This window comes from Pelophylax lessonae (assembly GCF_965119305.1).
Source record: "Pelophylax lessonae genome assembly, chromosome: 3".
NCBI lineage: Eukaryota > Metazoa > Chordata > Amphibia > Anura > Ranidae > Pelophylax > Pelophylax lessonae.
In genome coordinates, this window is record NC_138770.1 from 20,243,849 (window position 1) to 20,270,906 (window position 27,058).

General features: G+C 43.8%; 3 protein-coding genes across 3 annotated transcripts in view; 1 reads left to right on the forward strand and 2 right to left on the reverse strand.

Annotated features, from left to right (window-relative positions):
• LOC309550242 (uncharacterized protein) overlaps positions 1 to 27,058 on the reverse strand; it is a gene marked incomplete at both ends in the record, with an annotated part of 302,087 nt that overhangs the window by 97,706 nt on the left and 177,323 nt on the right. The gene's annotated exons all lie outside the window — the stretch shown is intronic.
• The window catches only part of LOC309548821 (uncharacterized protein), a 110,713-nt gene that overhangs the window by 55,626 nt on the left and 28,029 nt on the right, over positions 1 to 27,058 (forward strand). The window lies entirely within an intron of this gene.
• Positions 14,282 to 24,256, reverse strand: LOC309548822 (uncharacterized protein; the record flags this gene model as incomplete). Its single annotated transcript, XM_082248760.1, has 3 exons — positions 14,282 to 14,386; positions 19,495 to 20,149; positions 24,177 to 24,256. 3 exons carry the CDS (start codon positions 24,254 to 24,256, stop codon positions 14,282 to 14,284), a joined length of 840 nt encoding a protein of 279 aa, XP_082104886.1.

Sequence of the window (27,058 nt, forward strand, 5' to 3'; positions counted from 1 at the left end):
GGTGAGAAGACGAACTGTTGATGTGAAAGAAACAAAAGGACTGTGTTGCCCTGTGAAGCTATTATAAAAGGACTATTGAGTGTCCGCTGTAGGACAAGGAAGTCTGCCCGACGGTAGGTTGGAGACAGACACTTAGGCAGGTTCCAGTTGTGAGAAGGTAGCCGCCCACAGAGGCAAGGATTTATTTTCTGTTTTATTTTATTTTGGATGTTTTGCTGCATACAGCCTGGTGAAGAAAACACCATTTAATAAACCACACTGTTTGTTTGCAAGCACTTGTCGGCTACCTCTCTGGGAAAACGCACCCCCCAAGGGGTCATCCACACCCGCCACCGAGCTAATCCCTCACAGTATATATACCACTACACAGAAGTTCTGATGTTATGCCTGCCTCCAAAGACCCCCAAAAAATGCCCAAAAAAACGCTTGCTACAAAACCGGCAAGGTGTGAAAATAGCGGAGCCATATCCCTGTTCTATATTAATTCTAAGACAAACAATCTTTTTTTTTTTTTCTGGTTCTGGACATGATACAGAGCTGAAACTTCACAGGTACACTTTTTAGACCCCCCAGACATTAAATCCAAAGAAATCTCTTTTTTTTTTTCAATAATTTTTTCAATAATTGGCTCTCTATCAAAAATGACAATTTTTAAGAACTTTTTTTGTGTGATTAATAGTCCCTGGGGCATGACCCAGAACCCTAGGCACTTTTTAGGGGCATGTATTGGGTTTTAGGGTTTCAAAATGGTGTTTTTTGATTCCAGAAGTTTGGGTCCCATTGATTTCAATGGGGTTCTGGAATCCGAACCGAACTTTCAGGAAATTCGGGTGTGCTGGTCGAACCGAACTTTTCAAAAGTTCGATCATCCCTAATTATTAGTAGAAATCAGCATGGATTCATGAAAAATCATTCTTGCCAGACCAATCTATTAACCTTCTACGATGAAGTGAGCTGCCATCTAGATAAAGGAAAGCCTGTGGATGTGGTGTATCTGGATAAAGGAAGGCCTGTGGATGTGGTGTATCTGGATAAAGGAAGGTCTGTGGATGTGGTGTATCTGGATAAAGGAAGGCCTGTGGATATGGTGTATCTGGATAAAGGAAGGCCTGTGGATGTGGTGTATCTGGATAATGGAAGGCCTGTGGATGTGGCATATCTGGATAAAGGAAGGCCTGTGGATGTGGTGTATCTGGATATAGGAAGGCCTATGGATGTGGCGTATCTGGATAAAGGATGGCCTGTGGATGTGGTGTATATGGATGGAGGAAGGCCTGTGGATGTGGTGTATCTGGATAAAGGAAGGCCTGTGGATGTGGTGTATCTGGATAAAGGAAGGCCTGTGGATGTGGTGTATCTGGATAAAGGAAGGCCTGTGGATGTGGTGTATCTGGATAAAGGAAGGCCTGTGGATGTGGTGTATCTGGATAAAGGAAGGCCTGTGAATGTGGTGTATCTGGATAAAGGAAGGCCTGTGGATGTGGTGTATCTGGATAAAGGAAGGCCTGTGGATGTGGTGTAGCTGGATAAAGGAAGGCCTGTGGATGTGGTGTATCTGAATAAAGGAGAGCCTGTGGATGTGGTGTATCTGCATAAAGGAAGGCCTGTGGATGTGGTGTATCTGGATATAGGAAGGCCTGTGGATGTGGCGTATCTGGATAAAGGATGGCCTGTGGATGTGGTGTATATGGATGGAGGAAGGCCTGTGGATGTGGTGTATCTGGATAAAGGAAGGCCTGTGGATGTGGTGTATCTGGATAAAGGAAGGCCTGTGGATGTGGTGTATCTGGATAAAGGAAGGCCTGTGGAGGTGGTGTATCTGGATAAAGGAAGGCCTGTGAATGTGGTGTATCTGGATAAAGGAAGGCCTGTGGATGTGGTGTATCTGGTTAAAGGATGGCCTGTGGGTGTGGTGTATCTGGATAAAGGATGGCCTGTGGATGTGGTGTATCTGGATAAAGGAAGGCCTGTGGATGTGGTGTATCTGGATAAAGGAAGGCCTGTGGGTGTGGTGTATCTGGATAAAGGAGAGCCTGTGGATGTGGTGTATCTGGATAAAGGAAGGCCTGTGGATGTGGTGTATCTGGATAAAGGAAGGCCTGTGGATGTGGTGTATCTGGATAAAGGAAAGCCTGCGGATGTGGTGTATCTGGATAAAGGAAAGCCTGCGGATGTGGTGTATCTGGATAAAGGAAGGTCTGTGGATGTGGTGTATCTGGACTTTGCAAAGGAATTTGACACCGTTCCCCACAAACGCTTACTGTACAAACTAGGGAAGGTAGGTATGGACCATAGGGTGAGTACCTGGATAGAGAACTGGCTCCAGGGGAGAGTCCAGAGGGTGATGATTAATGGGGAGTACTCAGATTGGGCGGGTGTGGAAAATGGGGTCCCCCAAGGTTCTGTCCTGGGACCAATCCTGTTTAATTTATTCATAAATGATCTAGAGGAGGGGATATCTAGCACAATCTCGGTATTTGCGGATGATACTAAGCTAAGCAGGGCAATAACTTCTATGCAGGATGTGGTAACCTTACAAGAACAAATAAATGGGGTGGGCAACTACATGGCAGGTGAGGTTTAATGTTGAAAAATGTAAAGGGCATCAGAAACACGAACACAAACTACTTACTAGGGGGGGAACCTCTGGGTGAGTCTAGGATGGAAAAGGACCTGGAAGTACTGGTGGACAACAGGCTTGGCAGTGGCATGCAATGCCAAGCCGCTGCAAGCAAAGCCAACAGAATACTGGCATGTATGAAAAAGGGGATCCGCTCCAGAAATAAAGAGATTATTCTCCCGCTCTACAAGACTCTGGTCTGGCCACATCTGGAGTATGCTGTCCAGTTCTGGGCACCGGTCCTCAGGAAGGATGTGCTGGAACTGGAAAGAGTCCAGAGAAGGGCAACAAAAATAATTAGGGGAATGGAGGATCCCAGCTATGAGGAAAGACTACAAGCACTGAACTTATTCTCTCTGGAGAAGAGACGATTGAGGGGGGATATGATATCAATGTACAAATACTGTACTGATGACCCGAGCATAAAGAACAAACTATTCAGAGAAAGGGAATACAATAAGACATGTGGCCACTCACTAAAACTAGAGGAAAAACGGTTTAACCTCAAAATACGTAAGGGTGTAACGCTCCTGCGTTTTTGTAGTAGGCTGGATATGCAGCTGCAAAATCTCCACTCAGTAGTCATGTAGAGATGTGTTGAATAACCAGATCCAACTCTCCAGACTCATCACTGTGGGCCTGTCAGCTTCAATGTACAGATATATACACACTCAATAAGATGTTCCTGGAGTGGTAGAATGTATATGACAGTATGAAGGTGATGTGCTGAAGGGACAGGTGTGAACAGTGATAGAGATGGTAAGCACTTGATAGGTTTGTTCAGGAGAGTACTAGATGGTATTAGGTAGAGTGCAGATAGGTTAGTAATCGAGTATGGTAACAGGTGGTAAGGACAGCAGATGACAATTACAGGATAGACTAACCCAGTGCAAGGATAGATGGTAGTAAACTCAAGAGCTAGCAATCTATGTAGCAGTGCAGATGATAGATGGTAGTAGACTTAAGAGCAAGCAATCTATGTAACAGTGCAGATGATAGATGGTAGTAGACTCAAGAGCTAGCAATCTATGTAACAGTGCAGATGGTAGATGGTAGTAGACTCAAGAGCTAGCAATCTATGCAACAGTGCAGATGATAGATAGTGTAAGTAAGGTTATGGAGGATTCCCCTGTGGGGTACTTATCACTAGTAAATGTTAGTAGTAGAGGGGTCCAGTAGAGAGGGAAAGATCCGGTAGCGAGATTCAGGGATCAGTAGCGAGGTTCCGGTCTGCTCCAGGTAGAAGTAATTAGCTGGAGGTTCCGACAGCAAGACAGGCTTGAAAGCATGTGGATACACAAGGCAGGTTGAACGAACAATGTGAGTGAGAACGCCGGCGGTTGAAATAGCCGCTCTGCGGCGCTCAGCGATGACATCATCTGTCTTAAAGGTGTATGCGTACCACCTAGTAAGAAAGGTGGGACGCATATTTGGAAGGAAATAAATTATTAAGGGTACCAGAGGTACCAGAATCTTACAGTACCCCCCCCCCCCTTAAGGCCGGCTCCGGAAGGCCTATAGCACTGGTTTCTCTGGGTATTTCGAGTGAAACCTTCGTATAAGCCTAGGTGCATGAACATCAGAGGTATCCAACCAGGTGTCGTCTTGGGGTCCATAGTTCTTCCATCTTATGAGATACTGGAGTCTTCCTCTATGGATGCGAGAATCCAAAATCTCTTTGATCTCATATTCTTCTCCGCCTTCAACTTGTATTGGAGGTGGAGGCAAGATGGTAGGCCTTATTCCTTGGTTAGGAACATGGGGCTTCAGTAGCGACACATGGAAGATGGGATGGATCTTAAGATCTGCTGGTAAGGTGAGCTGTACTGCAGCTTTTCCAATAAGTTTGGGAAGGGTCCCAAAAATAGAGGTCCAAGTTGTTTGCTAGGGATCTTTAATCTTAAGTTTCTTGTTGATAGCCAAACAAGGTCCCCAATAGCATACTGAGGAGAAGGTCTTCTACGAAGGTCGTAGTACCTTTTTTGTTGACTATGAGCGTGTGATATAGTGGTATTGAGTAAACCCAGAGAGTCTTTTATTTGGGTAAGATAATCCGAGGCTACTGGGTTACTTGATGGCAGGATGCGTGGTGGAAGAAGAGTGGGATGAAACCCATAATTCAAGTAGAACGGACTTTGCTTAGTAGTACTGTGGGTTGCATTGTTGTAAGCAAATTCCGCCAGAGGGAGGAGATCCACCCAATCATCCTGTAGTTATGATGTATAGCAACATAGATATTGCTCAATGCACTGGTTGACTCTTCAGTCTGTCCGTTGGTCTGAGGATGGTAGGGAGAAGTGAGCTTTCGCTCAATCCATAATATTTGACAAAGTGCTTGCCAAAATTTAGAGATGAACTGTGAACCACGGTCGGACAAAAGAGTCTTTGGAATTCCATGCACATGTTTCATCAGTAGTTCCACTGTTTGTTTAGACGAAGGTAGTCTACGGATAGCAATGAAATGTGCCATCTTTGTCAAGTGGTCCACTGACACTAGAATGGTATTAAATCCTTTAGAAGGTGGTAGTTCTACTATAAAGTCTAAGGACACAACTTCCCATGGAACCTGGGGTATTGGTAGACTGCAGAGTAGACCAGATGGTTTGTAGTGTCGATCTTGGACCTTGCACAGATGTCACATGAAGAAACAAATTTTTGTACAGATGTCTTCATATCAGGCCGCCAAAACTGCCTGGTAAGCAAATTAAGGGTTTTCGTCATACCCATATGTCCTGCCATGGGCACATCATGTGACAACTCCAAGATCTTGGTGCGCATAGTAGGGGGTATGTAAAGTTTGTTGTTGTAATAGAGGAAGCCTTCTGCATCAGTACTCAGTTGTGGTGGAGGTGAATCCAATCCTATACTGTGCAAAATCTCTTCCTTCAAGGAACGGACAACACCAATAATACGTTCATAGGGTATTATGGGAATGGAAGGGATTTCGGCGCAGTTATCTTCGATTAATCGTGATAGCGCATCCGCTTTTTTATTTTTGTCTGCAGGCGTGTAGGTCACTAGGAAGTTGAATCTTAGGAAGAATAATGACCATCGTACCTGTCGGTGGGAGAGAGTTTTGTTAGTCTGGAGGTATTGAAGGTTTTTATGATCTGTATATATGAGTATTGGTAACTGGGTACCTTCGAGTAGATGTCGCCAATTCTCCAGTGCCAGTTTTATGGCAAGCAACTCCTTTTCACCCACTGGGTAGTTCACCTCTGGGCTGCTTAGTGATTTTGAAAAGAAAGCAACTGGGTGGAGTGGTGAAGTATTTGTTGGTCGTTGGGAGAGTATTGCTCCTACTGCCAAATTTGACGCATCTACCTCCAGAATATATTGGAGGGATGGGTCTGGATGGCGTAGTATGGGAGCAGAAGTAAAGCTTGATTTTAACAAGCAGAAAGCTTGATTCGCTTCTTCTGACCATTTGAATGGTTTCTTTATACTTGTCAGTTGTGTGAGAGGTCTCACAATAGCGGAAAAGTTCTTGATGAACTTCCTATAGAAGTTTGAGAATCCAAGGAATTGCTGTAATGCCTTACGAGTTGTTGGTATAGGCCAGTCCAGAATACAGGATATCTTGCTCATATCCATCTTAATTCCAGTTTTGGATATGATGTATCCTAGAAATAATATTTCTTCCTTATGAAATAAGCATTTTTTTAATTTCACGTATAGATTGTGTGAGAGTAATCTGGACAACACAAGTCTTACATGTTTTATATGTTCAGGCATAGATCGCGAATAGATAAGTATATCGTCCAGGTATACTACGACACAGACATAAAGTAAGTCTCTAAAGATGTCGTTTACGAACCTTTGGAAGGCTGGGGGAGCATTACACAACCCGAATGGCATCACAAGATATTCGAATAATCCGTATCTGGTTCTGAATGCTGTTTTCCACTCATCTCCGTCACGGATTCGGATTAGGTTGTATGCCCCTTTCAGGTCTAATTTAGAGAAGTAAGTAGCCCCACGCACTTGTTCAATGAGTTCAGGGATGAGCGATCCTTTATCGTAATCGTGTTTAATTGCCTATAATCGATAATTGGCCTAAGACTGGAATCCTTATTGTGGACAAAGAAAAGTCCTGCAGCTGTGGAAGAAGTAGAGGGTCTGATGAACCCTTTTTCCAATTCTCATCCAAGTATTCCTTGAGATGAGAAAGTTCATCCTGTGAAAGGGGATAAACATGACCGAAAGGCAATTTGCTGTTAGGGAGTAGATCGATAGTGCAATCATAATCCCTATGGGGAGGCAACACTTGAGCATTTTTCTCAAGGAATACTTCGGACAGATCCTGATAGCATAGTGGTGCAATCTCATCTGACACCACAGACAGGATCTTTCCATAAGATGGGAGGTTACACGTAATCTCACAATAGTGAGAAGGGAAAGCCAAAGTCCGTCTTTTCCAATCTATGATTGGTTGGTGTGTGTGTAACCAGGGAAGTCCCAAAATAATGGAAAAATGGGGTGAGGATAGTATATCAAAGGTGATGGTCTCCACATGAGACTCGTTGGCAGTGGCAAGGAGTGCCTGTGTCTGGTTGGTGATTGGACCAGAAGACAATGGAATACCGTTAATGAAACTAACAGCAACAGGTTTAAGTTTTGAAATAATAGGTATTTTATTTAAGGTAACAAAACGTGTATCAATATAGTTTCCACAAGATCCAGTGTCGATCATAGCCTTGGTGGTGATCCTAGTCTGGTCCCACTGTAATGTTAAATGAACAAAAAGATAGGGGTTAGAAAAGGAAGTCGTTAATCCTCCTAGCAAGACATGTGAACACTCACCCTCTTTTTTGCGGACAAGGGGACAGACGCTCATCAAATGATCCGGGGATGCGCAGTACATGCAGAGATTTCTGGATCTCCTTCTGGCTCGTTCAGTAGTTGATAAAGGTGGGCGTATAGTTCCTACCTCCATGGGAGTAGGGTCAACGGCCGAAATCCGAGAAGGACTAGATAATGGCATTCCCATTTTTTAAGCCCTTCTTTCTCGTAGTCGTCTGTCGATGTTGATACTTAGTTGTATCAAGGCATCCAAGGTGCCAGGTAAATCCGCTCGGGCGAGCTCGTCTTTAACAGCTTCTGATAACCCGAGTCTGAATTGAGTTCGCAGAGATGTATCATTCCACCCTGAATCAAGGGTCCATCTTTTGAACTCTGCTACAAAGTCTTCTACAGGTCTCCTTCCTTGTTTTAAAGCCCTTAATTGAATATCAGCAGTACTCTGCCTATTGGGGTCTTCATATAAACTAGCGAGTTCTGCTAGAAATAAGGAATAGGAGTTGAGAATCTGATCATTTTTCTCAAAGAGAGAGTCTGCCCAGGCCCGGGGATCACCCGTTAAGTATGAAATAACGGTACAGACTTTAATCTGATCAGTAGAGTATGTACGAGGTTTTAACAAAAAAAGCAGTTGACATGCGTTTTTGAATTCACAAAATTTTTTCCGATCACCTGTAAACACTAGGGGAGGGTTTATTTTAGGTTCAGGGGGCTGAACAGTAGTAAGCCGTGAGAGACGGGTTACCTGCTGCGTCAGAGTCTGATTCTCTTCTTTTACTTCAGTAAGAGCAAGTATTAACGCATTTACTTGTTGTGTTAATTGTGTCACTTGAGTGGGTAATTCTGCTGAATCCATTTTTTTTTCTGGTTCGTTCAATCTGTAACGCTCCTGCGTTTTTGTAGTAGGCTGGATATGCAGCTGCAAAATCTCCACTCAGTAGTCATGTAGAGATGTGTTGAATAACCAGATCCAACTCTCCAGACTCATCACTGTGGGCCTGTCAGCTTCAACATACAGATATATAATCAATAAGATGTTCCTGGAGTGGTAGAATGTATATGACAGTATGAAGGTGATGTGCTGAAGGGACAGGTGTGAACAGTGATAGAGATGGTAAGCACTTGATAGGTTTGTTCAGGAGAGTACTAGATGCTATTAGGTAGAGTGCAGATAGGTTAGTAATCGAGTATGGTAACAGGTGGTAAGGACAGCAGATGACAATTACAGGATAGACTAACCCAGTGCAAGGATAGATGGTAGTAGACTCAAGAGCTAGCAATCTATGTAGCAGTGCAGATGATAGATGGTAGTAGACTTAAGAGCAAGCAATCTATGTAACAGTGCAGATGGTAGATGGTAGTAGACTCAAGAGCTAGCAATCTATGCAACAGTGCAGATGATAGATAGTGTAAGTAAGGTTATGGAGGATTCCCCTGTGGGGTACTTATCACTAGTAAATGTTAGTAGTAGAGGGGTCCAGTAGAGAGGGAAAGATCCGGTAGCGAGATACAGGGATCAGTAGCGAGGTTCCGGTCTGCTCCAGGTAGAAGTAATTAGCTGGAGGTTCCGACAGCAAGACAGGCTTGAAAGCATGTGGATACACAAGGCAGGTTGAACGAATGATGTGAGTGAGAACGCTGGCGGTTGAAATAGCCACTCTGCGGCGCTCAGCGATGACATCATCTGTCTTAAAGGTGTATGCGTACCACCTAGTAAGAAAGGTGGGACGCATATTTGGAAGGAAATAAATTATTAAGGGTACCAGAGGTACCAGAATCTTACAAAGGGGTTCTTTACTGTCAGAACAGTGGGGATGTGGAATTCTCTTCCACAAGCAGTGGTATCAGCAGGGGGCATCGATAGTTTAAAAAAACTATTAGACAGGCACCTTAAAGACCACAACATACAGGGGTATACAATGTACAACATACAAGGGTATACAATGTACGGTTTACAGCAAACACACACACACATCATAGGTTGAACTGGATGGACTGATGTCTTTTTGCAACCTCACTATGTACAACATAGAGTATATAGTGCAGGGGTCAGGAGTATATAATGTACAACATAGAGTATACAGTGCAGGGGTCAGGAGTATGTAATGTACAACATGGAGTATATATTGCAGGGGTCAGGAGTATGCAATGTACAACATAGAGTATATAGTGCAGGGGTCAGGAGTGTGTAATGTACAACATAGAGTATATAGTGCAGGGGTCAGGAGTATGTAATATACAACATAGCGTATATAGTGTAGGGTCAGGAGTATGTAATGTATAATATATATTATACAGTGTATGGGTCAGGACTCATAATCATGGTATTCAACAATTAGTGATGGCCTAAAACACCACTGCCTCCCATCTCCTGAGACTGAATACATTGTTTCTATGTGTTTATCAGATGATGGGGGATCTAGGTGGAGCCTCCGTACTGCTCCGTACTGCTCTCTCCTTTACAATAAAGTCTCCTCTTACCCGGTGATATGAGGGGCGGCTGATTCTCCATCATGACGTCCTTGTAGAGATCCTTGTGTCCTTCTAAATACTCCCACTCCTCCATGGAGAAATAGACAGTGACATCCTGACATCTTATAGGAACCTGACACACACAATGATACAGTCACCATCCAGACACATCCCTTGTCTGTTACTGGATAATGTCCCAGAATTCTCAGCACCGCTCACCTCTCCTGTCAGCAGCTCCATCATCTTCTTGGTGACTTCTAGAACCTTCTGCGTGTTGTGTCTTGTAGGGATCAGGGATGAAGGTGGGGGGATGGTGATGGGATTCTGGATTCTCGAGGATCTTGTGGTCCTATTATGAGATCTCCTTCTTGTGTCATTTTCAGTAGATTTCTTCATTACTGTACAGTTCTGTGTTATACAAAGATAAATATCACTCTCCCACAGGGATGTCTTAATATCATCATGGGCCCCTTGGTAAAGTAATGTACTGGGGCCCCTACCAGCCTGCTCAAATTTACTAAAATAAAATAATAAATAGTTGCTAGAATTAAACATATTTATTAGTACAGTAAAACCTTGGTTTGAGAGCGCTTTGCAAGACAAGCAAATTTTTAAAATATATTTTGACTTGATATACAAGCGATGTCTTGATATACAAGTAGCGTCATGTCACAGCTGGGTATAAAAGAGAAGAGAGGCCCCTCTAAGTGTAGCAATACAATACTAAGTATGCAGGCACCCGGGGTAAAGCTGTCCACATAGACCATTCTCCGTACTGCCATCTTCATCATATCCTTCCATGTTGCGCTCCACGAGCGATTCAAAGCCTCGCTTACAGATCACTCTACTGCAGGGTAATCTTCCCAGTCACGATTGCAGACTGACAGTGGTGAGAGCTGGTGGTTCAGAAGATGGTCTATTTGGACAGCTTTACCCCAGATACCGGCATACTTAGACGTGCCTCTTTAATCATCAACCATGTGAGTTGCTAAATGTTGAACCTTCATTAAATGTCCCCATACTGCTACTAATCCCCTTGTGGAGGCGCCATTTGTGGATGGACATTTTATGATTACACAACCAATCGCATTGCTATAATCTTTGTATGTAGACTATAAACTGAAAGACTTATGAATAATGGTTGTGGAACGAATCATCTGAGTTTCCATTATTTCTTATGGGAAAATTTGCCTTGATATAAGAGTGCTTTGAATTACAAGCATGTTTTCGGAACAAATTATGCTCGCAATCCAAGGTTTTACTGTACTTTCAATATAATAGATTTTATACAATGAGAATACATGACACAAATCAAAGACTAATCAACACAGGGGAGTAGAAGGGCACGGTACAGGGGAGTAGAAGGACATGGTACAGGGGAGTAGAAGGGCACGGTACAGGGGGGTAGAAGGGCACTGTACAGGGGAGTAGAAGGACACGGTACAGGGGAGTAGAAGGGCACTGTACAGTGGAGTAGAAGGGCACGGTACAGGGGAGTAGAAGGACATGGTACAGGGGAGTAGAAGGGCACAGTACAGGGGGGTAGAAGGGCACTGTACAGGGGAGTAGAAGGACACGGTACAGGGGAGTAGAAGGGCACTGTACAGTGGAGTAGATGGGCACGGTACAGGGGAGTAGAAGGGCACTGTACAGGGGAGTAAAAGGGCATGGTACAGGGGAGCAGAGGGGCACGGTACAGGGGAGTAGAGGGGCACGGTACAGGGGAGTAGAGGGGCACAGTACAGGGGAGTAGAAGGGCACGGTACAGGGGAGTAGAAGGGCACGGTACAGGGGAGTAGAAGGGCACGGTACAGGGGAGTAGAAGGGCATGGTGCAGAGGAATAGAGGGACACAGTACAGGGGAGTAGGAGGGCACAGTACAGGAGAGTAGAAGGGCAAGGTGCAGAGGAGTAGAGGGACACAGTACAGGGGAGTAAGGGGGAATGGTACAGGGAAGTAGAAGAAAACAGTACAGGGGAGAGGTGGGGCATGGTACAGTGGAGTAGAAGAAAACAGTACAGGGGAAAGGAGGGGCACAGGACAGGGAAGTAGAAGGGCACGGTAAAAGGGAGTAAAGGGACACGGTACAGGGGAGTAGGAGGGCACAGTACAGGAAAGTAGAAGGGCATGGTGCAGAGGAGTAGAGGGACACAGTACAGGGGAGTAAGGGGGCATGGTACAGGAGAGTAGAAGAAAACAGTACAGGGGAGTAGAGGGGCATGGTACAGGGGAGTAGAAGAAAACAGTACAGGGGAAAGTAGGGGCACAGGACAGGGAAGTAGAAGGGCACGGTAAAAGGGAGTAAAGGGACACGGTACAGGGGAGTAGAGGGGCTCAGTACAGGTGAGTAGAGGGGCACAGTGCAGGGGAGTAGAGGGGCAAAGTACAGGGGAGTAGGAGATGCACAGTACAGGGGAGTAGAGGGGCACAGTACAGGGGAGTAGAGGGGCTCAGTACAGGGGAGTAGAGGGGCACAGTACAGGGGAGTAGGAGGACACAGTACAGGGGAGAAGAGGGGCAAAGTACAGGGGAGTAGAGCAGCACAGTAAAGGGGTGTAGAGGGGCACAGTACAGGGGAGTAGAGGGGCACAGTAAACGGGAGAAGAGGGGCAAAGTACAGGGGAGTAGAGGGGGCACAGTACAGGGGAGAAGATGGGCAAAGTACAGGGGAGTAGAGGGACACAGTACAGGGGAGTAGAGGGACACAGTACAGGGGAGTAGAAGGATACAGTAAATACATGTTATTTGGATACAGTGTCACACGACCGCACAATTGTCAGTTAAAATAACGTAGTGCCGTATAGCAAAAAATGGCCCGGTTATGAAGGGGGATAAATCTTCCAGAGCTGAAATGGTTAATCGACAAGACTGTCAGTACATTATTCACACTGATATTTATGGCACTAATCATCAGTGCAGCCCCATCAGTGCTGCCAATCCGTGCCTTCTCAGCAGGACTCTGAGCTGAGGGCATCTCTCTCATGCAGCTCAGAGCCTGCACTGATAGTTCCTCCTCCGTCACAAAGATGGGAGAGGAGAGAGCCAATCTGCTCCTTCTCCTCCCGCCCCTCTCCTCCTGTGTGCACCATGGGAAGGGTGAACCCCAGCAGCCAAATGATCAAATTCTGCTGCTTAGCTTCACACTTCCCACAGTGCACACAGGAGGAGAGGGGCGAGAAAAGAAGTAGCAGATCATCTGTCGCTTCTCCAATCCATGCGAGGGAGGAGGACCTGTCAGTGCAACACCTGGCTGTATGAGAGATGCTCAGAGTCCTGTGGCCAGAAACCCCGCTGAGGCCCCCCAACCCTGGCAGTTCCAACACTGGTACGTACAATTTATGTTTTCATAGTACTTGTGTGGATGTTGGTATTGTTTTAGCAGAACATTAGAAGTCTCAAAGTGACTCTGAATACCTCCCACTGTACAGCGCAGTCAGATTTAACCCCTTCATTACACTCACCTTTCCAGTCAGCAGGCTGAGGATCTCCAGGATGAGGTTCAATATCGTCTCATTCCGGGGAAATTTCTTCCTTACATTCTTAACAAAACTCAAATTCTGCTGATTGTCCATCATGATGTCCTTGTAGAGATCCTTGTGTCCTTCTAAATACTCCCACTCCTCTATGGAGAAATAGACAGTGACATCCTGACATCTTATAGGAACCTGACACAGACAATGATACAGTCACCATCCAGACACATCCCTTGTCTGTTACTGGATAATGTCCCAGAATTCCCAGCACCGCTCGCTCACCTCTCCTGTCAGCAGCTCCATCATCTTCTTGGTGACTTCTAGAATCTTCTGCATGTTGTGTCTCTCAGGTTTTAGGGAGTTACATGGAGGCACTGTGATGGTCATATGATCACCTGACTTCAGAAGAGGAAATCTCTGTATTGAGGAACCAATAGGAATATCATGTTAGAATCCCAGAATCCTCCTCACCTCTCCGATCAGGTCTGCATTTTATTAATAGAGATAAGAGTGATGTCATGCAACCTCCCAGAATCCTCCCTACCTCTCCAGTCAGCAGGTAGATGATCTCCAGGGTGAGATTTAGTACCTTCTCAGTCATGTGACTCTGGTCCTCCTCCATCCTCATTGGTGTCATCATTTGATCTATACAGGTCTCCTTGTAGACAGATAACTTTGGGAAATGAATGTAAGATTTATATGGATGGTATTGGTCACACAATAATGGGGATGTGGGGGGGGGGGGGGGATAGGAGGGTTTCTATACATTTAAGGACTACTTCCCTCATTGAACATTTTCAAGGCCTGGGACCCTCTTGACCTGCCGAATCAGAAATTCCCTTTTCTCTGTTGGGTTTGTTTGGTTTCTGAACTGGATTTGCTTAGTTTTAGATCTGGAGACAAGGAATGATAAATATTATTCTTCCTTCGACTTGTTTGCTCTGAGGCAGTGCTGTGAGGACAATGTAGGGTCATCATGATGTCCAGAAAGGGGAAATTGCTGATTGGTGGGAGTTGACGGCTAATCAGGATAATTGCCAGAACTTAGGTATACAAAGCAGACCAAGTGAAATCACTTAGTTTAGTAGGGGATAAGCCTCACCGTCTCACATGTAGGGGGTGGGATTACCTATGTGTTTAACCAGACACAAAACAGGGAGGAAGAACAGCAAACAAGGGAGCTGTTCAAAGATAGGTATAATTCCCAAGCGGTGTTCAAGACTAAAAATCAAGTACTTTATTGAATATATATTAAAAACTATAGAGAAATCACATTTATCAATAATGAGTCAATAACATGACATAAACACACAAGTAAAAAACAGCCCAGGTGACAACCGAAGACTAAAAATGGATCAGCCCTGTTCACAAAAAACTAGGATAGCAGATGAAAAAATAGTTAAAAAGTCGGACAGACAAAGTCCCGTTATGCTGCAGCAATGGGAAGACATATATACTCTCACACAGTTCCTTAATGTTAGTTGGAAAATTCCTTCCACAATAGTATTAATCCCTTGGGGTGAATGGAATTTAGGAACATTGTAACAAGACCCTTGCTCGCTCGCTTCCGCTCTCCCGACACTCCTCTGCTACTAGTGAGTCAGCTTGCAGATCGCAACGTTTGATGGTTCGCTCATCCCAGGCTCCGGGATCCAAACTACAGCTATGTGCTGTTCGGAATCCATTAGAACAAACACCAGGCAGGCTGTATGTAAGTTCAAACAGGAAGACATTTATTGGAAGTACACAACACACTTTTATACAGAATTTGGAACATCCCACCCCCAACAACCGCTTTCCTATTGGTCAATTGTAAAGTACATGTTGTCCTCCTTCAGGTCCTCCTTAGCCATGGAAATGAGGACTTGAAAATGAGTCAGCAGGGATTGGTCCACTGTTATGTGTAATGAGACAGAAGCCCCAGGGGGCAATCAATGTACACAATAGCCAGACACAGAACAATGGAAGGTCATTAACACTTAACAATGCGAAAGGGCAATCCACATTCCCTCCCAATACACGGAAAACTTATGCCTGCCTCCAAAGACCCCCAAAAAATCCCCCAAAAAAAACGCCTGCAACAACACACCTGGGCATTTTTTGGGCATTTTTTGGGCGTCTTTGGAGGCAGGCATAACATCTGAACTTCTGTATAGGGGTATATATACACACACACTTATATGTATTTATACACATACATACATATAAGTGTGATAGGAGCGGAGACATATGCCTGTTAATTATTTCATTAGCGCAAGCATAGGTTTCTGCTACTTTCACACCTATTATGTGTATATATACATGCATGTGTGTGTGTGTATATATACCCCTACACAGAAGTTCTGATGTTATGCCTGCCTCCAAAGACGCCCAAAAAATGCCCAAAAAACGCCTGCGCCCAAAAAAAAAAAAACGCCCAGGTATGTTGTTGCAGGCGGGTTTTTTTTTTGGCATTTTTTGGGGGTCTTTGGAGGCAGGCATAACATCTGAACTTCTGTATAGGGGTATATATACACACACACTTATATGTATTTATACACATACACATATATAGGTGTTATAGCAGAGAAGCCATATGCCTGTTAATTATTTAATTAGCGCAAGCATAGGTTTTTGCTACTTGCACACCTATATATGTGTATGTGTATATATACATACATGTGTGTGTGTGTATATATACCCCTACACAGAAGTTCTGATGTTATGCCTGCCTCCAAAAACGCCCAAAAAATGCCCAAAAAGACGCCAGCTACAAAAACGCCCAGGTGTGTTTTTGCAGCAGGTGTTTTTTTTGGGCATTTTTTGGGGGTCTTTGGAGGCAGGCAAAACATCTGAAATTCTGTATAGGGGTATATATACACACACACACTTATATGTATTTATACACATACACATATATAAGTGTGATAGGAGCGAAGTACTATGCCTGTTAATTATTTCATTAGCGCAAGCATAGGTTTCTGCTACTTTCACACCTATATATGTGTATGTGTATATATACATACATGTGTGTGTATATATATATACCCCTACACAGAAGTTCTGATGTCATGCCTGACTCCAAACATGTCCTCAAAAAAGCCCTATAAACGCCTGCAACAAAAAGCAGGGTGACAGGGGAGAAGCCACCATCCTGTTCTATAAGTGTTCTAAGAGAAACAGTCTTTTCTCTATAGCGGTCACCCTGACATGGAAGGGTTTTGTCACCCTGCCATAGCAGTCAGAGTCAGTTAACCCTACACTACACTATGGTCCCCTTACACTTAACACTTTCCCTACAGGAACTAGATTATTAAATCTAACTATAGTGGAAAATAGTACCCTAACTACACTACATATCCCTTTCCTCACACTAATAATTGCTAAATGACGCTTTGAAGCAGAAGTAACAGAACTGCTTCCACTCTCTTCCACATCCCTGTATTAAAATGGTAGAGATTTGGCGAGGCTAGCTTATATACTGGGGGGCGTATTCACTAATGGCTGGCCTCTGGAGCCTCTAGTCACTCCAATCACATTTCTAGCATTCTCCTGCCCCCTCAATTATTATTATTATTATTATTATACAGGATTTATATAGCGCCAACAGTTTGCGCAGCGCTTAACAAAATGAGGGCAGACATTACAGTTACACTACAATTTGGAACAAAAGGAATCAGAGGGCCCTGCTCGTTAGAGCTTACAATCTAAAAGGGAGGGTCAATTGATACAAAAGGCAATAGCTGTGGGGGATGCGCTGATGGAGCAAGAGAAACAGCGTTATTAGTTAGTAGCCGGGTAGGCTTCTTTAAAGAGAAGGGTTTTCAGGGATCGTCTAAAGATGGATAGATTAGGGGACAGTCGGACAGATTGGGGTAGAGAGTTCCAAAGAATGGGAGAAGCTCTGGAGAAATCCTGGAGGCGAGCATGGGAAGAGGTGACAAGGGAGCTAGAGAGCAGGAGGTCTTGGGAGGACCGAAGAGAGCGGCTAGGTTGATATTTTGAGATCAGGGTAGTGATGTAGCTGGGGGCAGAGTTGTGGATGGCTTTGTAAACTGTTGTTAGCACTTTGAATTTTATTCGTTGGGTGAGTGGAAGCCAATGAAGGGATTGGCAGAGAGGGTTGGAGGACACTGAACGGTTGGTAAGGTGGATAAGTCTTGCAGCTGCATTCATTATGGATTGAAGGGGGGATAATCTATGTAAGGGTAATCCAATGAGGAGGGAGTTGCAATAGTCGAGGCGAGAGATAACCAGGGCGTGAATTAAGAGCTTGGTGGTGTCATTGGTTAAAAAGGGCCGTATTCTAGCGATGTTGCGGAGGTTAAGGCGGCATGATTTGGACAGGGATTGGATGTGAGCCTGAAAGGACAGTGCAGAGTCCAGGGTTACCCCTAGCACCCTGGCATGTGTGGAAGGACTAATAGTTATTCCATTGATCTTGACAGAGAATTCTGGGGAAGAGGCACGTAGAGGAGGAAATATTATGAGCTCGGTTTTAGATAGATTCAGTTTGAGGAAGTGGTGAGACATCCAGGCTGATATGTCTGTTAGTAGATCAGTGATGCGGGAGGAGACTGATGGGGTGAGCTGAGGGGTAGAGAGGTAGATTTGGGTGTCATCAGCATAGAAATGGTAGTGGAAACCATGGGAGGCTATTAGCTGACCCAGGGAGGAGGTATAGATTGAGAATAGTAGTGGTCCAAGGACAGAACCTTGGGGGACCCCAACAGTAAGAGGAGTTGCAGAGGAGTAAGTGGAATTGTAAGTGACACTGAAGGTGCGGTGAGATAGGTAAGATTCGAACCAGTGGAGAGCACAGTCACGGAGACCGAGCAAACTGAGTTTTTTGAGAAGGAGGGGGTGGTCAACAGTATCAAAGGCAGCCGAGAGGTCCAAGAGTAAGAGTATCGAGTAGTGACCATTGGTTTTTGCTGTTAGTAAGTCATTTGTAAGTTTTAGGAGAGAAGTTTCTGTGGAGTGTTGCCGGCGAAATCCAGACTGAAGGGGATCAAGGAGGTTATTCTCAATGAGGTGCTTGCTCAGGCGGTTGTAGACTAAACGTTCAAGGAGCTTGGAAGCAAAAGGGAGTAAGGAGATGGGTCTTAAGTTATTAAGATTGGAGGGGTCTAGCGAGGCTTTCTTTGGTATGGGAGTTACTAGCGCATGTTTTAGAGAGCTGGGGAAGATCCCAGTGGAGAGGGAGAGGTTGAAGATATGAGTTAAAGAGTGTAGGATAGAGTCAGAGGGTGACCGTAGTATTTGAGAAGGAACAGGGTCCAGAGGGCAGGAAGTTAGGTGGGCATTAGAAAAAATTTTAGTAACTTCCTCTACAGTAGTTGGGTTAAACAAGGGAAGTATTGATTGTGCAGGAGGACAAGGTGTGTAAGGTGAGGGAGATATCTTTAGTGTAAAAATTTCTTCACGAATTGTATCGATCTTATTTTTGAAGTGATTGGCAATCTCTTGGGCAGTGAGTAAGTTAGTAGGTGGAGGCAATGGAGGACGAAGTAGAGCGTTGAAGGTAGAAAAGAGTTGACGGGGACTGTGTGAGAGGGTGTTAATGAGAGTGATAAAGTAGGTCTGTTTGGCAGTGTGTAGGCAGGAACTGTATTTTTGGAGGGCAGATTTATATTGACTGAAATCTTGCTGTGACTTAGTCTTACGCCACAGACGCTCAAGAGCACGACTGCGTTTTTTGAGGCTTCTGGTATTGTCTGTCTGCCAGGGTTGAAGCGGTCGGGGCCTGATTCTGTGTGTAGTGAGGGGGGCCAAAGCATCCAGGGTAGATGACAGTGAACTGTTGTAGACAGAAGTGGCCATGTTGGGGCAGGAGAGGGATGAGATTGTGTTGAAGAGACCATCTGTAGCAGAAAAAAGAACTGAAGGGTTCAGATGGCGAAGGTTTCTACGTGTAATTGTTCGGTAGTTGGAAGGTAAGGAGGAGGACAAGGAGAGACTGAAACTAATGAGGTGGTGATCAGAGAGAGGGAATGGAATGTTGGAGAGGTTGTGAGGGGTGCATAGGTAGGAGAACATGAGGTCAAGGCTGTTGCCATTAGAGTGAGTAGAAGCATGTGTCCATTGTTTTAGGTCAAAAGAGGAGGTTAAGCTCAAAAGTTTAGAAGTAGCAGGAGTGTTAAGATTAACAGGGATGTTGAAGTCTCCAAGAATGATTGTGGGAATTTCAGAAGAGAGAAAGTAGGGTAGCCAGGCAGAGAAGTCATCAAGGAAGCCTGATACCGGTCCAGGAGGCCGATAGATCACAGCAATTCTCAACGAAACTGGAGAAAATAGACGAATACAGTGAGCTTCAAATGAGGAGAGAGACAGAGAAGGCGGTGGATGAAGAACCTGAAAAGTGCTTTGAGGGGAAAGCAGAATTCCAACCCCACCTCCTTTACGTCCACTAGGCCTGGGAGAGTGAGTCCACAGGAGGCCACCATGGGAGAGGGCAGCAGGAGAAGGAGAGTCAGAGTCTTGAAGCCAGGTCTCAGTAATTGCAAGCAGGTTGAAGGAGTTTGTGATAAATAGGTCATGGACAGAGGTGAGTTTGTTGCAAACAGAGCGGGCATTCCAGAGGGCGCAGGAGAAGGGGAGGTTGGCTTGAGGCAGAAGAGGAATAGAAACCAGATTGTGTGGATTTCGGCTGGTGTCAGAGGATAGGGGGTGATGGGTATGTCTGCCAAAGGTAAATGATGGGGGTCCAGGATTTGGGGAAATATCTCCAGAGGTTAGGAGAAGCAAAAGGGTGAGGGAGGTGATATGGGAGTATGATTTATGAGGGGGGACACATCTCAGTGTCCTGTAGATATTATTGGTGTGTGGGTTCAGAATCAGCAGGAGTTGATGAGTGCAGTATAAAGGTGAAGATAGGAGTGAGGGTGATATATACAAGCTGTGGGGCGGAGATGAGGGGTGAAGGAGAGAAAGTTTTAGGAGAGAGGATGCAAACATGAGAAGGAGAATTAGGGATTGCATAATACAGGGTGGTGAGATTGAGATGTAAACTGAATGTGAGATGGAAAAGCAGTATAGAGTCTCAGCTCACCTGTAGTCTGTCTGTTGGCTTGCAGTTGTATGCTTTGTGCATTCGCTGAAGTGCTGAGCAGAAGTGTAATACTTAATCCAATATTAATACTTTATCCAAGATGGTAGTTGCCAATGCAATCCCAGCCTGTGCAACCCCCTGCCTGTGCATCCCCTAGAAAGGGCTTAAATTTATACTGAGTTGGGTGGAGGTATTGCCAATTAATCAATTAGGATTGCATAGGAGGGACACATGGCTGACAGAATAAACTTCTCACACCAAAAACAGACTACAAGGAATAGCAAGAGGGCAGAATGGCAGAGTAATAAAGATAAGGACAGCTCATAATTTGGGTAGAGACAAGAGAAAGCAAAACAAACATCAGTGTTCAATGGACAGAGGTAAAAGATTTTGAAAGCAGCATATGATTACCATTAAGCACATTAGAGAAATGATTCTGTTTCAGTTAAAGGTGGATTTTGAAAGCAGCATAAGAAAGCAGCATATGATTACCATTAAGCACATTAGAGAAATGATTCTGTTTCAGTTAAAGGTGGATTTTGAAAGCAGCATAAGAAAGCAGCATATGATTACCATTAAGCACATTAGAGAAATGATTCTGTTTCAGTTAAAGGTGGATTTTGAAAGCAGCATAAGAAAGCAGCATATGATTACCATTAAGCACATTAGAGAAATGATTCTGTTTCAGTTAAAGGTGGATTTTGAAAGCAGCATAAGAAAGCAGCATATGATTACCATTAAGCACATTAGAGAAATGATTCTGTTTCAGTTAAAGGTGGATTTTGAAAGCAGCATAAGAAAGCAGCATATGATTACCATTAAGCACATTAGAGAAATGATTCTGTTTCAGTTAAAGGTGGATTTTGAAAGCAGCATAAGAAAGCAGCATATGATTACCATTAAGCACATTAGAGAAATGATTCTGTTTCAGTTAAAGGTGGATTTTGAAAGCAGCATAAGAAAGCAGCATATGATTACCTGTGGAGGGATAGAGAAGAGCTTTTTAGAAAGTGCTGAGCAGAAGTGTATTGGCTTTTACTGATTGTTCTGGTCCAATCACGGGCTTTTAAAGCTCGATTCCTGTCCCATTGCATTTTGGTCGGTTCTGGTTGCCGAATTCCGAACTTTTTCAGCAAAAAGTTCGGAATTCAGCCGAATTTCGAAACAGTCAATGTTCGGGTCGAACTGATGGTCGACCCGAACCGTTCGATCATCCCTACTGTGGAGGTGGCTGTAAGGGTTAATGCAAGTAATCAGCTGAATGAGTGTAAAAAGTAGTTCATAGTGAAGCCGACTAATTACAGCTAAGTCATTAATCAAAATTACTGATGACCGGTCAAGTTTCCTCTGTATAAACAGACCTTCAAGTTGTAAGAAAGTCACTGTGCAGCCGAGATTCAGCTACTATGTTAGTATCTCTAGCTAACCACTCCACAGTTCCATAACTCCTCGGTAGTAGGACGTTCCTTCCACAGTAGTAATTACCTCTAGGGATGGAGGGAATCGAGGAACATAAGGTGCATAATACAGTGCAAGCAGCATTAATGTGGATTACAAATAGTCATTTATGAAGTAAAGAACACTGGGTTTAGTGAGAATCCTTCAGGAAATTCATAGTAAGGCCAATATGCAGCCGTTTCCATATTCCAGACACAATAAGCATAATATCCAGGGACTAGTCCATCGTAATTAATCCATTCCATCACCTCCACTTAATGTTGGCTTAAGGGAGAAAGTGAATATCCTAGAGGCTAGAGCCAAGTAAGGAGGGAAGTTCATATGGAAATACACTTTAATAACCATCACTGATGAGGCACAAAGAAAATGCCATATGTATGGAAGGAAGCTAAGCAGGATTAGTGAATTTTGTCACCAGCTCCATTTTTGGAAACGTTACTCACTGCTTGACCTTCCGACAGTAGTTCCGAGGTAAGTGCCTTTACCTTGTCAGTACAGAACATTAAGTTCATTCCTTTAGTAGTCCCCCTAGATCACAGGGTTCAGCGTGGAGTAAGATCCAAGTAGCTAACATGCAGGACAGTATGTAGAAAGCCAGCTGGCTAAAGTCTAGAGATTCCCGCGCAGCACATGCAGGCTTGGAGGTTAGCTCAGGTTGTCACCGGGAACAACGAACGTCACTGGATGACGCGTTTCGTCCGCCACTCAGCAGACTTTTTCAGAACGAGGGAGGGAATATGCTAATGGTTCTTTTGTAGTCCCTGAACACCAGGGCTCATTAGTTCCCTCCTCTGCTTTGATTCCGTCAATACTTCTTAAAGACAATTAAAAAGACCACATGACCTGGGCTGTTTTTGTACTTGTGTGTTTAGGTCATGTTATTGACTCGTTATTGATAAATGTGATTTTTTTTGAATTTTTAATATATATATTCAATAAAGTACTTGATTTTTAGTCATGAACACCGCTTGTGGAATTATACCTATCTTTAAACAGCTTCCTTGTTAGCTGTTCTTCCTCCCTCTTTTGTGTCTAATTGCCAGAACTCTGGCTGCAAGGCTCCATTCTTCGGTAGCCTGCTGACTAACAGGAGTGATGTCATCATCACTCTCTGCAGTAAGAGAAGGGATTGGATAGCAGGGGGATGCTGCTGGTGGAGTAGAGATCTTTTGGGGAGGAGTCTCTTCTTTTCCTTCCAATAGCAGCCCAGTGTGGGTAGGAGGAGGACAGCTGGGGAAGGGGTTTGTTTTATTGGTTGGCATATATTCTGTAGTATCCAGGACATTGTACAGAGTGGCAGTGGGTTCCTGGGGCTCTGAATTCCAGCACCAGGCACTGCCAGACCCTGTGTCATGGGAAGGTATTGGACTGGCCAACCAGTAAGTGATGCAGCACAAACAGACCTCCTCAAGGAACAAGTGTCCTTCTTTGTTCTATTTTGTGGCCTGCAACATATTTCTTGACCAGTGAGATGGTGAGGTGAAGGCTTCATTCAGGTGCTGGCAGGAGTTCTTTAAGGAGATCATAAAAGTAAGTGCAGATGGCATGAGAGGACCATCAAAGATCAAGAGTCTCTATGAGCCCAAAAGCCCCCTCTTACCTCAGAGCCTTGCAGCCCGACTACCCTCTCAGAGTCCCCCACAGCCCTTCAGTCACACTAACCTCTCAGAGTTGTTCAGCCCGATTACTTCCTAAGAGGCCCCCAAAGTCTTTCAGCTACAGTTCCTCCTCAGGGGTCCCAGACCCCTTCAGATGCAGTAAACCCTCAGAGGTCCCAGAGTCCTTTAGTCCCACTACCTTCTCAGAGACACCTCAGCTCCTCTCCTTTCCTCAGAGCCCTCAGTATTTTCCTCCCTCTGACACCAATGATGGAACATATTCTTCAAGGCAGGCTGGGGAATGTTTTCTTCCTCCTGACCAGCAACGTAAGGGGCTCTATGCTCCATACTCCTGACCCCTGCACTCCATCATTGTGTTGGCTGCATATTGTAATGATTGCCCATTGGCTGCCTGTGTAGTGTAATAATTGCCCTTTTCAGCCCATGTATGGTCAGGATGATTGTCATTGTCTTCTCTATTTATTGTCATTGTTGTTTGTTTAGAGGAACTTCTTACTAGAATTTATCTCCAAAGTGAAGAGAATGTTCCGGCCCCATAAGTGGGGAAATGTTCTAACCCTGAAGGGGTTGATCTAGGTTTCCACACTATATATGTGTGTATCATCATCTGCTGGAGATAAAAGACATCACAGTGACTATGGAGGAAGAGGAAGGACATGACGGGGGGGGTTACTGGGTGTAAATAGAAAATAAGATCTTCTTACCTCCTTTGCTGTCTCCTCGCTACGTCGTCTATATAGAATTTCCTGTCTGTTCCTGACCTCACTTCCTGTCTGTATTCCATAGAGACTTCCTATCTGAGTATAAGTGAGATCTCCATCTTGTCAGAGGAACTGAAGCCCTGAGAAACGTCTTATACTAGCCATTCCTTTATAATATCTAATTTACATGATTAAGTTCAAAACAAAGGTATACCTAAGAAAACAGATAACTCCCAAAATGTATCTTTTTGGATAAGGAAATGCAAAAATATATCATAAAGCATTAAAATATATGTTAAACCACTCAAAATTCTGTACATAAATTGCAAGGATGTAATGGTCACATAGGAATGGTGGTGGAGATCTCTCAAAGTAATAGTAATTCCTCGAATTCTTATGTAAATAAAATAATTAATCCTGGAGTGAAAAAAGCTGTAAAGTAATAAATAATATATAAACTGGGTCTTCCACTTCATCCATCAAGGCATTGTGATTCAAGATCACATAGAAGGAGGACTCATCAATTACTTGCAGTTTAGGTTTAACATCTTCATTATGAGTGGATTAATATATATATTTATGCTTTTGGATGTGTAGCACCCTCCAAGGTAGGCGCTAGAGAGTGAGCATAGTTTTGGCTCTGTCTGCCTATCAGAGGAGCAGCAGGCAAATGCTATATTGCTTTCTGCTTAACAGAGAGCAGGATCTGTGAGTTACATCTGCTCATGGTGCTCAGTGTGTGACTCATCTGGTCTGGGGAGTGTTCCGTGCTGGTCCAATGGGGAGGCACATTGGACAGTTTGAGAGACCTGACCAATGGGTACATAGGCTTTGATACAGCTTCAGTGAATGACACAGACTAGGGGTCTCAGTGCATTCTGGGGTGTGGTATAAAAGCCAGGAGCATGTATGCTGCGGGGTCTTTGGCTGGTGAGTAGAGTCCCAGAGGGACTGCATTGCCTGAGGACTAGTAGGAAAGGAGCTGAACCCAGAGGGCCAGAAGAGCTGACTGGAAGGGGTTGAAACACTGGAGACCCTAAAACAGAAAAACAGTCTCGTCAGTAAAGGGGACCGTGTCTAAGGGACTGACCTGAGAGGGGGCCACCCAGATGTAGGATAGTCAGAGGACAGATGTCAGTTGGTGGAGTGAAAGGGGATACTAGGCGGGTATCCCGAAGATAGTCTTCCTTACAAGTGATCTTATAGAAACGTAATCCTGATTCATCTAGTGGCAAGGTGGATCTGCAGCCTGGCTGCATCTTCATAAAGGAGTCCTCATCCATTGTGAATAGTTCAATTTGGAGTATCCCACTCTTCCCTTCTCCCATCCCTAAATTAAATAAAAACCACAAAAACAACTACAACCCCTAGACTGTTTATTGACTGAGCCAAGGAGTAAAGAGTGAAATGCACATCCTGCAGTTGCTAACAGTAACCCAGGGGGATCCCAAGGTGAATAATCCAGCAGTCCTCAAGGGGGCAGTGCTACAGATGTATTTTTGCATTTTCTTTACCAAAAGGATCAGTTTTGGGGCGTATCTATTTTACTAGCTATACATTTGTTGTTAATTTGTGTTCTGTGGAGACACTCAGGTTGAGTAGTGTTAGGAAGTGTTAGGACTGCAGGATACACAGGGTGCCTTGTTGTTGGCCTTGCAGCTTATACATGCGTTTGCAAATGTGTGTTAACTAAACCCCTGTTTTAACCTATTTTGTTAGACAGGTTAATTTGGTTTGTTAGCAGACTGGTGGGTAAGTATATCAAACTAGTGTTGTGCGTTTTATACGTTCGAGAATATTATTTTGATTATTTTAAATTTATTACTAAAAGGCGATGTCTGAACTATCAATAGAATTATGACGCAGTGCTTTCAGCCGATTACGGCAAATGATTTAATAACTAAAAAAAACCCAATCAATTTTGTTCAGACAATCATAGTATACCACGCAATTTTCCCGAGTTCTTTTTTTTATCGATTAATTTCTTTTTAAAAGCATATACCAATCTTAGTGAAACAGTCTACAGTAGGGAATATATATATAAGAATATTTATTCGCAAGACATATTTTCACCATAAATGATCATACTTGAGTGACATAAAGAGGTAACCTTACACAAAATACAAACTTAAAACGATAAATGCAATATGATATTTAGCTAAACGATGAAAGTAAATAAAGCAAGATTACGTTTTTCCCAGATGTAGTAGAAACCATATTTAAGTATACTATACAATCAGACCACAATTGTCTGCGCAATGCAAAACCTGATAATCACTTCACTGCAGATGAAGTGAGAATAATCCATGCAAAACGGAAGACTTAAAATCGCAAATAATGCGCTTAATCTGATATTAATAAAAATATTATAAAAACAAAAATCATCTCTTTAGAGAAAAATCTACATATGGTTTATACGGCTGGGATTGTACTCTCGTTACCCTTTAAATATGAAATGTAAAACATTTAAGGAAGTATATAAACAATATTGAATACTAATCAAATAACAGCAAGGCATAATTACCATATTTAAAATGGCCGCTAGCTTGGAATAGTAGTTACCAGGTTCCTTAAGATGGCTGCATTTCCAAGATGGTGGCCAATTAGGGAGGAGTTTCACTTGGCGTCCCTCAAAGGTTCAGATACATGGCAGATTGAAATGAAGTCTGTGTAGATGAGTCTGTGCATAGCTGTTAGTAGTGTGTATGTTGTAAGTGTGATGTATATTGGGCAAAATGTGATGTCTCGTGTCTCTCTCATCTGGGCTTTTATATGGTATAGAACAAAGGACTATTAAAATGACCATAAGCCAAACCCAGTGGGAGGAACATTATCATCATTGGTTGGAACATCTTATTCATTAACTGGTGATGTCATAGGGTGAC